The sequence below is a fragment of the Poecile atricapillus genome, chromosome 17, assembly GCF_030490865.1.
Source record: "Poecile atricapillus isolate bPoeAtr1 chromosome 17, bPoeAtr1.hap1, whole genome shotgun sequence".
Lineage (NCBI taxonomy): Eukaryota > Metazoa > Chordata > Aves > Passeriformes > Paridae > Poecile > Poecile atricapillus.
Genome location: NC_081265.1, coordinates 2,462,862 through 2,480,135, shown reverse-complemented (window position 1 = coordinate 2,480,135; position 17,274 = coordinate 2,462,862). Strand labels below are relative to the sequence as shown.

The 17,274-nt window shown below is 53.0% G+C and overlaps 1 protein-coding gene across 1 annotated transcript; it reads right to left on the bottom strand.

The window, feature by feature from the left end:
* Nucleotides 1-603: 603 nt before the first annotated feature.
* Nucleotides 604-17,248, bottom strand: FAM20A (FAM20A golgi associated secretory pathway pseudokinase). The gene is made up of 11 exons (XM_058852567.1): nt 16,831-17,248; nt 11,936-12,120; nt 9,977-10,027; nt 9,068-9,146; nt 7,954-8,046; nt 6,205-6,320; nt 5,448-5,628; nt 5,069-5,178; nt 4,293-4,374; nt 4,099-4,158; nt 604-1,249 (listed from the first exon to the last, which is right to left on the bottom strand). The coding sequence occupies exons 1-11, from the start codon at nt 17,127-17,129 to the stop codon at nt 985-987; spliced, it is 1,521 nt and encodes a 506-aa protein (XP_058708550.1). The 5' UTR covers nt 17,130-17,248; the 3' UTR covers nt 604-984.
* Between the last annotated feature and the right edge of the window lie 26 nt (nt 17,249-17,274).

Genomic DNA, 17,274 nt, shown 5'->3' with positions numbered 1-17,274 from the left:
AAACCTTGTTGCTGGGAGGTGAAGGGTGAACTGGGAACTGAGATGCCCACCATAACTCCCCATGCTTTTTTGGTCCCCAGTTTCTGTTGCTTCTCCTCAAAATGCACAGACATGGAGAGGGGGGAGAGACTGGGATACCATTTCTATGTTCCAGCTAATTATGACAACATAAATCATTTTAAAAAGTATGAGGAGAAAATTATTTTAAAATAAATGAGGAAATGACCTGAGCTAGATTTCCCTCTGGCAAAATGTTTCCCCCCAAAAATGGGCGGGTTCTTGAATTGTAAATACAGTCCTGTGTCTCAGAGTGCTTTGGTTTTCAGGGTAGCTTTTTTAGCTTGGTTTTTTTTCCTTTGTGTCTAAGACCTGCCTGTGTTCTGTATCCAAACTGGCTCTTCAGGCAGGTTACAGACGTGGTTTCACTGCTCTGTGGGGCTTTGTGTGGTGTGCCCAGGTCGCTGTGGGCTGGGGTGAGGCTCTGCAGCACCTGTAGGTGCCCTCTGGTCTCACCAAGCTGCACCAGTGTCCTTTCTGGTGCTGCCCTCATGAAGCAGGACTGCTCTTTCCTCAAATGTACACTCCTGACCACAGAACAAAGAATTCATAAGAGGAAAATGCTCTTGGCATCTCTTTATTCAACCCTCATCCTCAGGTCGAGTTCATGTCCTTCTCCAGCAAGACCAAGCCCCTGTGGAGGCTGAGCAAACCAAGGTCAGGTGTTCCCTCACCCTCCAAGCTCCAGATGTGGAGATCACAGCTTTTTCACCCCAGAGCCGTGTTTGGGGTGTAAAGATCTGCTGCAGTCACACCAGCTCCCCGGCCGAGCACGGGAGCTCTGGTCAAACACCAGCAGAGGAGCCCAGCGGGATCTTTGATCTTCTGACATCTCCCCTCTGAGTCTCCCAAGCTCCTGCAGGTGGAAATGAGCAGTTCTGAAGCTGCCCCTTGCCTTGCAGGGTTTTCCCCGGCTCTGAGCTCGGTTTAAGTGTCCAGCTTGGCTCTGTGCACCGCAGGGCTCTGGGGCTGTGCCGTGTCGTTGGCCACCACCGTGGCTTCTCCAAAGGTGTCGATGCACGTCCCCACAGCAGCCAGGACCAGCTGTAGCCGCCTGTCCAGGGCCAGGAGATGGGGCTCGGTGAGCACAGGGGCCAGGGGGTCCTGCAGGAGCGATTCCCTCATCACGTCGCTCAGCCGGTACTCGGGCTCCGCCAAGAGCTGCAGGCGCAGCAGCGTCGTTCTCTTTATTCTGGAAAAAAACCATAAATCAACAATTTAATGTCTCCCAGCACGAGCAGCTGAGCTCCTTGACAGCAGGAGGGCAGAGATGGGTGAAGAAATTCAAAGCAGTATTGGACAAAAGTTCTTTAATTTTAATTTTGGAAGGTAATGAATTTTTTTTTTTTTTTTGCAGAAACTTCTTCCTTTGTTTCTCCAGAGTATTTGTACTTCAAATTTCTGTCAGCAGAGAGAAAAACACGAAGTTCTCAGCAGTGAGTGAGTCAGAGATGACCCAGTTCCCCAGGTTCCTGTGGGGTGGTGGCATCTCCCCAAGGGTGATATTTATGAGATGGGAGCAGAGGGGGAGCTAAATGAAAAGACATGAATGAGAAAATGTCTTCTGTCAAAACTCTGAGCAAAAAGAGGGAATATTTCCTGGAACTGATGTAACTGTGACTTTTCACCTCAAGGGGTACTGAGATTCAAATGTGATTTGCTTTGACAGAAAATGGGATGAAAAGCTGCAATCTTGGAATGCTTCTGGGCATGAAATGAAGTGTTCTGAAATCATTTGTTTAATCCTCAGCAGAAATGTGTTGACTTCAGCATGTATAATACTGAAATGAATCAGGGCTTGTAGTTATTGCCCTTTAAATCTTGGAAGCAAAGTGGTCCATGTTTATGGAACCATTTAGCCCATTGAGAATTTTCAGGTGGGAAAAGGTACAGTCAGATCCATTTCAGGCAGCTCAAGTATTTGTATTTGTAGGCTGTCTACATCCACTGGGAATGTTGCTCTGGATCTCTGCAGCTCCAGCAGGCCAGGTGCTGTTTGGGAAAGGGTTGTGGCTGTTCCAGCTGCTGGGGACAATCACTGAGGTTGGAAAAGGCCTTTAGGATCAGCAAGTCCAGCTGCTGTCCCAGCACCATCAAACCATGTCCTCAAGAGCCACATCTGCACATTCTTGAAAGAATTCCAGGGATGGTGACTCCATGATTTCCCTGGGCAGCCTGTGCCAATGTTTTAAAACCTTCTCCAGGAAGAATTTTTCCTAACATCCAATCTAAATCAGGAGTGAGTGTGGAGCGAGGTGTGTGTGGGCAGCGTGCCTGGAGCACAAGGATGCTCCTGCCACAGGGGCAGGCATCACCTTCCTGCATTAATATTCCTTAAAAAAATAAAATAACCAATTGATCAAGTGTGAGGGCTGACAAGGAAGCTTTAAAGCCCAGCTGTGAGGTGCTGCTGCTGCTGCCAGGGAAAGCTGTGCCCGGAGCAGATGTGAACGAGCATCTGTGCGCTGTGCTGGGAGGCAGGGCCAGCGCAGGAGCTGCTGTGGGTAAACACCAGCTGTGTTTGCTCTGGTCCCAACAGTGACAGCGTTTGGAGGTGGAGAGCAGGCTGCTCTGACCCGTGGGGAGCAGCTGACTGAGAGCTGGAACAGTTTCACAACAAACAGGCAGAGCACGGAGAGGGCTGAGATGGAAACGCTGCTGCTCCAGCCCCACGGGGGCTGTGACCTGCTGGCTGTGCTGAGCTGCTGAATGTTTCACCCTGAGCCCTCCAGGGACATCAGCAGCCTGGCTGGAGCTGCTGTCAGGCCTGCCTGTGCCTCCAGGAGGGAATGGGTGCTCTCAGGGAAAGGAGCATCTCATGGCATGGCTGTACTGGTGCCACTCATTGGGAGAGGAGAGCTGCAGGCTTCAGTGTATGGGACAGGGGCTGGGAAAGGCAGCTAAAACCAGGCTCAAATCTGCTGGGAGCCAGACTTGGAGCAGAACTGAGCTGGGAACGAGGGGGATGTGTTTAACAGGGAAGGAAGCAGCCTGCTCTCAGCATCCCTGTGCTCCCAGCGCTCCTGGCTGGAGGAGCTTTCCTGCTCCCATGGCTCAGCCTGGTGCCGGAGCACCGAGGTGACTCGGTGGGCTGAGTCCAGGTGCTTGGTCAGAGCAGCCTGGAATTTGTGGCCTCTGTGTGCTTACTCAAGTAAAACCTCTTCCTTTCCTTTCCAAGTGGTTTTAGACGCTCTCCACTCCAAATGGGTCGGCTCTTGTGGGAAATGAGGGTTTGTCTGTCTCCCTCAGACAGCACGAGTTGTTTTTATGCTGTTCCTGGCCCAAGTTTGCTTATGACAAGGTGTTCAGGTCCTCTTACCACTGCCTTCTACAAAAATTAAATTAAGAGGAGTTTGTGGGAGGTGGATCTGGAAGAATAGGAATGATGTGACCTGTGGATATTACGGTATGCAGGCCAAATTAAGAGGCAGAGTTAATTTCAAACTGCACAAAATTTCAAGAGAAGGATTCCCTGAGAGCCTGCAATTAGAAATGAAAAGACTTTCTGAGTGCAAATAACAGTTCTTGAAATTAAACTTGGTGGGAGGAAAGTGCAGTTACCACCCTGAGGGGGAGAAGGAGCAGGTAGAGCAAGGAAAAAGGTTCCACATCTGAAGAGAAACCCTAGGAAAGAGCAGCTGCTTCTGCCTCTTAAATGCAACTTTCAGCTGCTGATTAATGTGAATTAATGAGGTGGGAACATCAGGTTAAATTTATGAGCTTTTCCTTCATGCCATGAGAAGAGGGAGCTTGATTAAGTGGATCAAAGTTCCACCAGGATTTTGGATGGAGATTTCTGTGTTTCCTACTAGCACCTCGTGTTGGTGGGCTGGGAAAGGCTGTTAGAACTTTCTGGAAGGGTTTGATCCATTGGCCAGTGTCTCCTGGTGTATCAGTGAATGTTTTCCCACTTGTGATCCCCTTGGCAGGTACAGCAGGGTCCTCCTGGAGCTGCTGGATGGAGCCAGGCCTGGGTGACCTCCCCAGGGGCAGCAGGAACACCCCAACATTCCTGGGAAGGAAGGTGCAGCTGGAACTTACACACAGCACTGGGAGAGCGGAGCCAGGATGGAGATTTCATCGTGGGAATGCCGCCCAAACCTGGGGGTGAAGCAGAGTTCAGAGCCTGCCCTCCTCCTCCTCCTCCTCCTCCTCCTCCTCCTCCTCCTCCTCCTCCTCCTCCTCCTCCTCCTCCTCCTCCTCCTCCTCCTCACCCCCCTCTCCCGCTGCCTCACCCTCTGGCGTTGTCCAGGTGCAGCAGGAAACCATCGTCCCCAAACTTGGTGAACATCTCGTAGTGGTGCCGGTCCATGTTCCCTGGAAAAGCACAGACAGAGGGACAGAGTTTTTCCCTTGCAGGGAATTTTCTAAATCATCCCAAGCTTGCTTTCAGATCTGCATGGAATATTTGTTGCTGTGCTGGAAATGGCCGAGGTGCTGCTTTCCCCTTGCTGGGGTGAGCCTGGGGGGCTCCCCTGTGCCCCCACTTGGGAGGGGCTGTGCTGGGAGACAGCACGGGCTGAAGTGTCTCTGGAGGAGAGGGGAAAGGGGAAGGGAAAGGGAAAGGAGAAGGAAAGGAGAAGGAGAAGGAGAAGGAGAAGGAGAAGGAGAAGGAGAAGGAGAAGGAGAAGGAGAAGGAGAAGGAGAAGGAGAAGGAGAAGGAGAAGGAGAAGGAGAAGGAGAAGGAGAAGGAGAAGGAGAAGGAGAAGAAAAGGAGAAGGAGAATGAGAAGGAGAAGGAGAATGAGAAGGAGAAGGAGAAGGAGAAGGAGAAGGAGAAGGAGAAGGAGAAGGAGAAGGAGAAGGAGAAGGAGAAGGAGAAGGAGAAGGAGAAGGAGAAGGAGAAGGAGAAGGAGAAGGAGAAGGAGAAGGAGAAGGAGAAGGAGAAGGAGAAGGAGAAGGAGAAGAAAAGGAGAAGGAGAAGGAGAAGGAGAAGGAGAAGGAGAAGGAGAAGGAAAAGGAAAAGGAAAAGGAAAAGGAAATCAAAGAATAACCTTCCCCTCCATCATTACCTATTAGGAAGTCGAATATGGCCATGTCCACGATGTTGAGCAGCCGGTTGCTGTTGCTGTAGGGGTAGATCTCCCTCACTGTGTTGCAGTAGAGAGGATTCATTTCCCACCTGCAGAAGATGGAGAAGGGGAGACACCCTCAGCTGTTGCTGCCATGTCCCAAAAGTTCCCCAAAACCCATCTTCCAAGTGAAGATGCAAAGGAGGAGGAAATAAAAAAAAAAACCATATCTCCCCATGTGCATGCAGGAGACTGGAACTGAAACACAGCCAGGCTGTGAGGGTTATTACACCAATTATTACACTAATTATGGACTCCCAGGTTCCTGTGCCTGTTTCTGCAGTGCACAGAAGGGCAGCAGCCTCATTTCCCCACTTACTCCTCTTTTCCATGGAAGGAGTAGGAGCGGATCCAGGGGTTGGGGATGGAGAGCCGTGGGGCCAGGTTGAGGGATGGCAGGAAGGCAGAGAGGGAGCCCTCCAGGAGGTGAGGGTTCCCACACACCGCGTACTCCGTCTTGCACATGTACGGGCACTTGGCGAAGAAGCAGACGTTGCTGGCTGGGAGGAGAGCAGAAAACAGGGAAAAGAGCAGAAAACAGGGAAAAGGGGCTGTGATCTCCAGCAGGATGCAAGGTGGCCTGGACTGAGCCCTTCCCCACCTTGGGACAGCAGTGATTCCTTGTGGCAGGGATAATAGAGTGAGGAGGAACATGGGAGGAGCCCCAAGGGGCTGTAAATGAGTGCAGAGCAATTGAAAAGCCCCGTTTGATGGATTTGTCATGGGAATACTCTGGGGAATCCCAGGAAAAACAAGGTAAAACCCAAAGCATCCATGTCATGGATGTCAACCTGCCAATTCATAGATTTGGGTCCTGTGCTAAGGGAAAAGTTAAGAAAAAAGGCCAAATGAGTAGATCTGGTGGATGATTCCAGCTGGAGGTTGGGAGAGGGAATCTCTGCTGTAACCGTGTCCTTGTGCACGTTTAACCCAAGAATTTCATTTCTGCACCCCAGCACGAGTCCTGCAGCCCCTTTTCCTGCAGCCCCTGCCCTTCCTCCCAGCACAGGCTGGGCTGAGGTGTGAAGGGACCTTAAAGACAATTGGCACCATCATCTGCCTCATCCCTCACCCACCTGGTGACACGAAGAAGACGCTCTGCAGGACCTCGTTCTTGGTGACCTCCAGGATCTCCTTGGTGACATTGATCAACCTCCCCACGGTGGGTGGCACCCTCCGGAAATCCAGGATCCTGCACAGGGGGGACAGGGCATGGGGACAGGGGATGTTGCTGCACCATGGGGTGGCAGGTGTCACCCTGAAAACTCAGCTTCTGAGCTTGCTGACATGGTTTCCTAAAGACTTTCCCAGGACAGGAACTATAAACATAGATATGTGTACATTCTTTCTGTTACACATCTTGTGATGGGCATCTCTCATGGCCAGTGCAGTGAGAAAGTGTTATCCTGACCATCCAATCCCTGGCTGTGGTCAGGAGCCTATAAATCCTGGGAGGAAAAATAAACCTCTCTCTTCTTTTCACCACACCTCGACCTGTGTCCGTGTGATCTGTTCATCTTCAGCGGCAACGCCAGGTGCTGCCCTCTCCCCTTCCACCAGTGAACCAGGATCACCACACCCAGACTCTTTCCAGCAAAAAGCCATTCTGGGCCAAAATGCAGCTCTGTTTGGATTTTGGTATTTTAATAGCTGCTTCCTGGAGCAATCTGGATGGTCTCCAGCATTCCTGTCTCTTTCCCAAGCATTGCCTCGGTTTCTCCCATCCCTTTGCACACAAACAGGGTCCTCCAAGGGCCAAAGCAGCCCTTCAGGCCCTTCTGCAGTGTTGGTTTGACACAGAGCAAAGATCTGGATCCTTGTACAGCGTGGCTGAGGAGGCACCCCCTCCTCCAGAGGCACTCATACCCAGCTAATTCCTCAAAAATACTCTTAAAAACCTCAGGGCCTGGGGCAGGAAAGCATTGCTGGCAGTCAGTGGGAAGCTGCTGCTGATTGCTGAGTCAGTAACTCGGGGTGAGCTGGCTAATGCTCTGCTTGGCTCCTTGGGTAATGCCCTCTGCTCCTGGGAATTGGGCACAGAACAGGATTTAGCCTGTTACTTATTGAGCAATGCTTGGAGAGAAAAAAATATTTGCTTTTATCCAGCATCTTTCAGCTCTAAAAACCACAAAGCACTTCACAAAAGCAGCCTGGCCTCATTTTTGTGGCGGTGGAGCTGCAGGGGCGAGGTGGTGGTGGCTGAGTCGAGTAGATGTTGAGTCGAGTGAGGATGTTGGGGCAGAACTGGGAAGGGAATTCAGCTCCCTTTGTTCCCTTCCTGAGAGTCTCAACTACAGGACTGCTTATCCTGTGGAAACTGGGGACCCCCACCCACCCTGACCATCAGGGGCCACCTTCCCTGGTGTTCAGCATTCATCCCACTGAGGAGAGAAAGGCTGCTGCCCTCATCTTCTGAGAAGGGTATTTTTGGTTTTATTACACACACACCCTGCTGGGAAGAGTTGCCAGCTTAATTGCTCATTATCTGAGGGCTTAAAACTGCATTGCTGCACTTTATCAACCCAAAGCACACCTTGATTGTTGATTGAGTGCGTGCCTCCCTCACCCAGAGCTGCAGGGGAGGGACAGTGTGTGACAGCCAGGGGAGGAGGGGCTGACCTGTTCCAACCTGGCCTTCACCTGTTGCCATGCAGTGGCCAAGGCAGAGCTGCCTCTGGGCTGTCAGGTGAGATCCAGAGCCACTCCTTCCCTAAATAACACCTGTGCTGCAGAGCAATCCCTTCTCTGAGCTCTGCAGGGCTCTTCCCGAAGCTCTCGTGGGCAGAGTGGCAGCAGGAGCAGGCAGGGGCTGGCACAGCCCTTACCTGTCCAGGTGGAAGGCGGCGATCTCCGCGTTGTGCCGCTGGAAATCCACGAAGTAGAAAAAGTCCTCAGGAGTCTCCTCCTCGCGTTTCTGCCTGGGGGAAAGCAGGGGCTGAGCCTGGACACTGGGGGCTGGCAGCAGGACAGTGCACCCAGGACAGCTGGTGGGCTCTGGGGACACTGGGGACAAGGCCAGACCCCAAGGGCTCAGTGCCGAGCTGGAGCCCTTGCCCACCATGCCAGGGAGCAGCACTGGCACCCAGCACTGCCAGGTGGCTGGGGGACACAGAACAGCTGACTGGGGCTTGAAATCTGCTTGAGCAAGAGCTTAGACCCCCTTAGGACAAAGTTTCAGGTGGGTGTTTGTCACATCCCCCTGGAGGCAGAGGAGGGCTCAGGTCCGGTGCTCTCCTATCCCTGAGGTGGGAACTCCACTCAACTCAATTTTCTGGCTCTCACATGGTGCCCCAGCACGGGATTTTGATGTTCAGCCTCCCAGGCAGCTGCAGGACACAGGAAAGTCCTCCTGGCTCAGCAGGGCATGGATGCTTTCCCTCCCCTCCAGGACCTGATGGAGGCTGGGCAGAGGTGGATGGAAACCCACAGGAAAGGAGCTGGCTGCCTTCAGGGTGAGGATTTTATCCCAGGCCCTGTGCTGCCAGCAGCTCTGCTCACACATGGACAGTGACAGAGAGAGTCCCAAGGGGCTGTAAATTAGTGCAGAAGCAATTTAAATCCTCTGTTTGATGGCTGTTTCTTGGAAACACTCTGGGGAATCCAAGGAAAAACAAGATAAACCCCAAATTCTGCCGGGGAAGAGGCAGTGAGCAGTCCCTCATGGCAAAGATCTCAAGAGAACAAGTGTCCCCAGGTCCTTCTCCACCCACAAACTGAGAAATTTCCAACACCAACAGCAGGGTGGGAACTCTGGTGTTTATCCACGTGTGCTCCTGGGATGGTGTGAGCAGCCAAGAATAACAAAAAATAATGGGACCTTTTCAGCTGCCCAGGTAGCTGAGGGCAGGAGAGGGAAGGTGTGGCTGTGGTGTGGCTTCTCCTGCCAAGGAAGGTCCCAGCCCTCCCTGCAGGGGCTCAGGGGGGCTCTGCTGGCCTTACCTCATGGGCTTGAACATGGCTTTCCCAAAATCCTGGAACCTGAGGACCAGCTTCAGGTGCACACCGCTGGGCTTCACGACTTGGGGAGGAAAGGGGTGTTAACTCCTGGGAAATGGGATGATAACTCCTGGGAAAGGGGGTGTTAACTCCTGGGAAATGGGATGATAACTCCTGGGAAAGGGGGTGTTAACTCCTGGGAAAGAGGGTGTTAACTCCTGGGAAATGGGATGATAACTCCTGGGAAAGGGGGTGTTAACTCCTGGGAAAGAGGGTGTTAACTCCTGGGAAATGAGACGATAACTCTTGGGAAATGGGAGGATAACTCCTGTTTAAGGGGCTGTTAACTCCTGGGAAATGGGTGTTAACTCCTGGGAAATGGGATGATAAGTCTTGGGAAATGGGGTGATAACTGGAAACACCCCAGTTACACACCCCAGCACATCCTGCCTCTCCAACCCCCTGAGTGCGTCCCATTGCTCCTTCCAGCTATGCCCCTCCCTCTCTTCCCATTGATTTTCCTTCTCTCCCTTGTGCCACAGAGAAGATTTCCCTTCAGCCTCTCTCCCAACCACCCTCTGTTACATCCCCTTGGGGACTTTTTCCTCCCTCCCCAGTAGAAACCAGTGGTGTACTGGTGTCCTGACACCCACGGAGAGCAGCTGCTCGTGGCAGTGGGACAATTATCACCCCTGGGTGTTAAAGTGTGGATGTGGCTCCATCATTTCAGAGGACTTTTCCAACTGAAATAATTTTATGCTCTGTGATCCCAGCCTCTGCTGGGGTGGTGGGGGTTCATGGGAGGGAGCAGAGCCTGGCTTGGCATTTCCCTGGCCGAGGTGAGGATGGAGGAGCTGGGGACTGGGGCCAGCCCAGGCGATGGCATATGGGGACCCCAAGTGCCACACTCACTCTGGCTGCAGTCACAGGCTCCCAGCAGCGCCTTCTCGTCCTGGCTGTAGTCTGCAAGGGCAGGAGGAGCAGTGAGACCCTGCCAGGCTCCATCTCTTGCTGCTCACCCCCCTCCCAGGCTCCCAGAAGGGAGGACCGGGGCCTTGCAGCCACACACAGCTGTCCCCATCCCCATCCCCATCCCCATCCCCATCCCCATCCCCATCCCCATCCCCATCCCCATCCCCATCCCCATCCCCATCCCCATCCCCATCCCCATCCCCATCCCCATCCCCATCCCCATCCCCATCCCCATCCCCATCCCCATCCCCATCCCCATCCCCATCCCATCCCATCCCATCCCATCCCATCCCATCCCATCCCATCCCATCCCATCCCATCCCATCCCATCCCATCCCACCCCATCCCATCCCATCCCATCCCATCCCATCCCATCCCATCCCATCCCATCCCATCCCATCCCATCCCATCCCATCCCATCCCATCCCATCCCATCCCATCCCATCCTCATCCCCATCCCCAGGGCAGTGTGAGAAATGGAATTGTAGAGGATTCTTAAAACTGGACCGAAATCTCAGTCCTGTACGTCTGTGTGCAAACTCTGGGGTGAGGTGTGCTGGCTTGGTTAGGCCATGGGATAGGGAAAACATTGAGAGATTGAATTGGAAACAAGCTTCAAACGATGGCCTTGCCAACAGAACAGGTATTTTAGAGAATCAGAACTGTGAAAGGTGCATTGTAACAAGACCACATGAAGGAGAATGCCAAGTGATTGGTGTTAAAGGTGTTAGCAGCACCGCGTGGCAAAAACTGATGGGCTAAAAACCATTTATAAAGTATTGTAACCAGGGAATGAGCTGGCTACTAATAGAGTAGTGTTGAGTTTTACTTCTCTTATGTTTCACCCTTCTATGAGACTAAGAATAGAATAGAATTCTATAATAGAATATATGTATATTCTATTATAATAGAATATAACATATATAATATATATAATATATATAATATATATAATATATATTATATATTATATATATTATATAATATATAATATACAATATAGTATATATTATATATTATATACAATATATATATAAATAGAATATAATATATAATATATATAATATGTATAATATATGATACATATATATAAAATAGACTATAAGAATAGAATAGAATGCAACAGAATAGAATAGAATAGAATAGAATAGAATAGAATAGAATAGAATAGAATAGAATAGAATAGAATAGAATAGAATAGAATAGAATAGAATAGAATAGAATAGAATAGAATAGAATAGAATAGAATAGAATAGAATAGAATAGAATAGAATAGAATAGAATAGACAAGAAAAGATATATATATATAATACATAATATATATTTTATATATATTAAATAGACTATAAGAATGGAATGGAATGGAATGGAATAGAATAGAATATATATAATATGCATAATATATATTATATATATATAAAAATAGATTATAAGAATGGGATGGGATGGGATGGGATGGGATGGGATGGGATGGGATGGGATGGGATGGGATGGGATGGGATGGGATGGGATGGAATGGAATAGAATAGAATATATATAATATGCATAATATATATTATATATATATAAAAATAGACTATAAGAATGGGATGGGAGGGGATGGGATGGGATGGGATGGGATAGAATAGAATAGAATAGAATAGAATAGAATAGAATAGAATAGAATAGAATAGAATAGAATAGAATAGAATAGAATAGAATAGAATAGAATAGAATAGAATAGAATAGAATAGAATAGAATAGAATAGAATAGAATAGAATAGAATAGAATAGAATAGAATAGAATGGAATGGAATGGAATGGAATGGAATGGAATGGAACGGAACGGAACGGAACGGAACAGAACAGAACAGAACAGAATGGCCTCTCGGTGGTCCCGGGGGGCAGGAGGGCGCTCACCGGCGCTGATGGTGGGGAATTGCTGCATGTCCCGGAGCAGGCTGCTGACGGCAGGGCTGGAGCGGGGGTAGAGCCCATCGCGGCTGATGCCCAGGTGGAACCGCAGCCAGCTGGCCTCGGGCCGCAGCGGCAGCGGTGCCGCCGGGGAGGTCAGGTTCTGCTCCTCCCGGTAAAGCTTGTGTCTCCTGCAAGAGAGAGGTTCTGGGGATGAGCCACGGGGTGGAAAACTTCCCTTCTCTGAGCCTAGAGTCTGCTGGGGAGTGAGGAGGGTGCCAGGAGCAGAGCATAGGGTGGATAAGGGGAAACTGAGGCAGGGGGACACGGCCAGTCTCTGACTGTCTCTGACAGAGTTTTTTCCTTGAAGCTGGAGGTTCCAGTAAGGGAAAAAAATAAAAATCACAAATTGTCTTTGTGACCAAAATCACAGTGAGCAGGGATGCTACGAGCTCATCTGGCAGCATCTGCCCATGATCTAAAAATCAAGGTTCAACCCCATCCATTTTTGGTAGGTGGAGCTGAAGGAGCCTCCCAAGTTCAGCAATAACCCAAAACCATCTCCCCACTCCATCAGCATTTTCCTCAACCTCGAGACCTACAAGGCTGGGGCTGTGGAACTGGAAGGTCACTAATTCCAGCCAGCAGAGGACGGAGCTTTAGTTTCTCATTAACATTGTCCAGCCCACGTAGGGAGCAGCCAGTCCTGATAAAGGGAAAATGAACTTCAGTTTACACTGAAAGTGCCAGGATCCATCCATGGAAGCAAACAGGAGCTGGGGGCTGATAAGGAGTAGGACATTAACCAAGGCAGGTTGGAGTGGCTGGAGAGGGGGAAGTGCCACATGCCTGGCCAGACTCCATCCAGAGCCTGAGCAAGTGAGGTCTGACCATGCACCGAGGCATTTATCAGCCAGGGAATGGCACTGGGGGCTGGGAAGGGCTCCTGGGGAGTGGTGGTTTTTCTGTTTCCCTGCTCAGCCCAGCAGCTGGGCTTTGGTTGGGATTTTTCCATCACCCTTCTCCATCCAAGCAGGCTGAGCCGTGTGGTCAATCTGGCTGTGAGCAGGGGATGAACCCTCCCAGAGGTGTTCCAGGCCTGTCCTGGGAGACATCTAGGAACTGGAGAGGCAGCTTGGATGTGCAGCTCACCATTCCCTCTCCCAGTTTGTTTGTCTTTCCATTGGACTGGGTCAGCCACAGCGTGAAGTCCACGTGTGCGTGGCCAGGGGGAAGCTGGAGCAATTCCCTCCCACAGCAGCTCTCTGCTCAGGCTGCCTGCAGAGGAGGCAGAAAATTCCCTGTGCACCAGGATGTGGCCCTGGAATGCCATCAGCTCCAGCAGAAGTGCCTCGACCCCCAGCCTGCTGCCCTGCACCAGGTTTCCCGTGGATAAGTGAGGCACAACCTTAACCCTGCCACAGCCAGGGACAATAAACCCCAGCACAAGGGACAGGAATGACTCAGGATTTTTCCCTAGGGAAGCTGCCCAAATATTTTACCATATTTGCTCTCCTGCCTGCCATACACACAGGCTGTTCCCCCGGGGTGGCAGCGAGCAAGGGATTACTGAGGGGGAAAAAAATCCAGTGGGAGGCAGATCCCAGCCCTACATCCACACTGTCCCTGCTCAGGCTGAGCCAGTCCCTTCCCAGCCTCTCAACCCAAAACACAGCTCTCTCTTCCTCCCTGCTTCCTTCAGGATTCCTGAAATATTTCCCTGGAAAAAAACAGATCTCTGCAAAAGGCATAATGATATAAAAGCAGGGTTCATTTCTACCCTGCTATAAATAGCTCTGGGGTTGCCCTGGCTTTCAGCTCTCTGCTGGGCTGGGAGGGAGGCACAGCGTGGGGTGACACTGCTCAGGCCACCAGCATCCTGAGTCTGGGGTTTTGAAGCTTCTCCTTCAAGGATAAAAATAAGCTCTGGAGTATTTAAGGGATTTTTTTTTCGGTTTTGAAGAGGTGTGGATGTTTTTGGTTTTTTTTTTTTTTTTCTGTTTCCTTCCTGCGTCCCCATCAGTCTCTCCAGCTGGTTCTGCATCCTGCAATCAAACTGCTGGTCCTGATTGGAGTGCTGGGAGCAGCCAGGGATGGGCAGCAGGGAGTTTGCAGGAGGAGGACACGCTCTGGCCCTGGCTATCCCAACAGGACGTGTCCTGGGGCCGCTCCAGCTGGCAGAGTCCCTGTCCAGCTGATGTCCATCTGGGTGCAGAAATGAAGGCAGATGTGCTGTGCTGGAGGAACGGGGTTAAACTGCAGCCTGTTCCACTCAAGGGGAGCGTCCTGCTGCTCCCAGAGCTGCTCTGTGCAGAACATCCACGGCTGATGGAGAAATGTGCTGTCACCCATGTGGGGAGAGGATGCCCATGGACCCTGAGCCTCTCTCTGCTGCCTGGCTCTGGATGTACAGCTGCTGTGGACTTCTTGCTCCTCAGTCCTCAACAGCAGCAGCAGCTTTGTTGAACCCATGCAGAGGGAGAGAAAGCCACGGATTCCTGATTCCCACGAGGACCCTGCCCTGGCCACCTCAGAGAGGACACGGGCTCTGCAGTGCTCCTGGTGAGGAAGAAACTCCTCCGTGCCCACAGCAAATGAACAATCATAAAATCCATCAGCTCTGGCAAGTGCCTCCTGATTATACACTCGATTTGCAGCACTGATGGGTGTTGGCAGGTTTGTGGTTGTGTCACCTCAGCCTGTGCTCTCTGGAGGTTTCACCCACTTATGATCATCATATATTTTATTTCAGAGTGACTGAGGAATAATCAATACTCTGCCTCCCTTTCCTTCCTGGAGGTGCAAAGCAAAGTCAGTAAAGGACAAATGGCATCACTGTGTTCCTGCCAGCCACATCACAGCCAGACCTTGGGGCAGAAGGCAAAGTGCAGCCATGGCTTCATCACAAATTCCATGTTTTAGCAGAGTGGTGAATGAAGTTGGGGAATGCAGACTCCTCACTGTCCTGCAAGTGAGGCTACAGCAAGTGCTCAGGGCTTCTGATGGTGCCATCAAGCCGTGAGCTGCTTTGGTTTAAATCCCCCATTCCCACCGGGATTTTGCTTGGGAAACATCATTTGGTACCCAAATCCTGATGTCTTCAGAAGGCAGTGCTCAGCTCTGAGAAGGTGGCACAGCAGGGATACTCAAACCTGCCATCCACAAATGATTGAACATCCAGACTGACTGGAGAAAGGGAAGAGTCTCTCAGGGGAGACCCTGGCTGAGCACAAAGGTGGTTCCAGACCCTGGTGCTGCTCAGGCCATGAAGATCATTCTGTGTTCCTTCCATTATCGCTTCCCATCATCTCCTCCAGCAAATCTCGCATGGAACCAGCACTGGGTGAGTCCCACAGAAACAGGAGGAACAGGCAGGGAAGTGGAGAGAGCAGGAGCTTGGGAATCCTGCCTGTGCAGCTCAGCAGCCACCACACAGGTGATGGGAGGTGTGGGGGCTGCTCTGCTGCTGGAAACCAAACCTGGGCAGTGGGGAAGTGCCAGGACAGGGATCCCTGGGGTGGTCCCAGGACATGCTGTCATCCCCTTGCAGGTGTCCTGTCCCACAGAGGGGACAGTGAGGTGATGCCATGAGCTCAGCACGCCAGCAGCTCCGTGCTCTGTTGTATCCCAGTTTGTGCATGAATGGAAAAGTTCTTGGGGTGCAGAGAGCAGCTGTGGGGTGCTGTGTGCTCCAGCTTGGCCCCAGCCCTCATGGAAGGTGGGGTTAGATCCTCCCAAGGTACAGATAATCGATGCTGGATAGAGCTGGTGCTGAGGGTCACTGTCCCCCCCAGGGCAGTGACAGTCCCACCCCAGGAGCAGGGCACCAGGGAGTTTTCTTGTTGCTGGGGCTGGGAGAGGCAGCAGGAAGAGGGCTCTGAGCTGGGGGTCCCTTTCTCTGGGGCTCTGGCAGCACAGCAGGGTGGGAGACACCCCAGGAAGGAGCATCCCAGCAGAGCCCCTCAGCCCGGGGATTGGAGCTGTGAGGGCACAGAGCCAGAATGGGGGAGCAAACTGGACTGGGGGTGCCAGGGGACACCCAAGGGTGCTGAAGCAGGGGAGGGGTGCCCAGGAGAGCTGCCCAGAAAGGGAGTGAGTACCTGTGGGGTACCTGAGAGCGTGCCTGGGGGTGCCCATACAGGGAGTGCCAGGTGAGAGTGCCCAGGGGATGCCAGGGCAGGGGTACCTGTGCTGGGGGTGCCCATACAGGGGGTGCCCGGGAGGTGCCCGTGCAGGAGGTGCACTCACACAGGGAGCCTGGGAAGGGGGTGCTCAAGAGATCCCAATACATGGAGGGGTCCAAAAAAGGGGTGCCCAGGTGATGCCAGGGAAGGGGGTGATCATGCAGGGGGTGCCCAGGAGATGCCAGAGAAACGTGTGCCCATGCAAGGGGCGCCCAGGAAAGGGGTGTCCAGGAGATATCCCAGAAAGGGGTGCCCATGCAGAAGACACCCGGGAAGGGGGTGGCCAGGAGATGCCGGTGCAGTGGGTGCTCAAGAAAGGGGTGCCCAGGAGATGCCCAGGAAAGGAGGGATCATGCAAGGGGTGCCCGGTAGGAGGGTGCCCAGAAACTGCCCGCACAGGGATTCTCCGGGAAGGGAGTGCCCAGGAAAAGGATGCCCAGGAAAAGGATGCCCAGGAGATGTCCAGGACGGGGATGCCGGGGAAGGAGATGCCCTAGAAGGGGGTGCCGGGGAAGGAGGTGCCAGGGCGCGGGGGTGCCAGCAGACGCCGGTGCACTGGGTGCTGAAGCAAGGGACGCCCAGGAAACAGGCAGGAGAGGGGTGCCGGGGAAGGAGGTGCCAGGAGAGGGGTGCCGGGGAAGGAGGCGCGCAGGAGCTGCCCAGCGAAGGGCGGCGCGGGGCTGCGGGGCGCGGGGGTGCCGCGGCTGCGGGACGCACCTGTTCCAGCGAGCCGCCTTCCGCCGGTAGTAGCGCAGGGCTTCGCGGGCGCCCAGCAGCGGCTCGGCGGGGCCCGGCGGGGCGGCGCGGTACAGCGGGTGGGCGAAGAGGCGGCGCAGCGCGGGGGCGGCGCGGGGGGCGCGGGGGAGCGGCGGGCGCGGAGCGGGGCAGGGGCAGCCCGGGGAGACCCTCCCCAGCTCCCGCCGCGCCCGCGGCCAGAGGTGGAAGTAGAGGTCGGCGGCCAGCAGCGCCCCGAGCAGCAGCAGCACGGCCGGGCGGTCCCGCCGGGGGCCCGGCATGGCCGGTGCGGGCTGCGGGGACAGCGGCGGGCGAGCCGCCGGCGGCTCCCGGGGCAGGGCGCACGGGGGAGCTCGAGCGGAGGAGCCGGGGGTGCGGGCACCTCGGGGCGGGACCGGGCAGGGCGCTCGGGGCCCGGGGCGGGGG

Excerpts from the sequence above, each read along its gene's own strand:
- FAM20A (XM_058852567.1), bottom strand. The coding sequence starts at position 17,129 with ATGCCGGGCCCCCGGCGGGACCGCCCGGCCGTGCTGCTGCTGCTCGGG. Across the intron at positions 10,028-11,935 it reads ATTCCCCACCATCAGCGCCG|ACTACAGCCAGGACGAGAAG; the intron begins GTGAGCGCCCTC and ends CTGCCCTTGCAG. Across the intron at positions 6,321-7,953 it reads GCCGCCTTCCACCTGGACAG|GATCCTGGATTTCCGGAGGG; the intron begins GTAAGGGCTGTG and ends CCCCCTGTGCAG.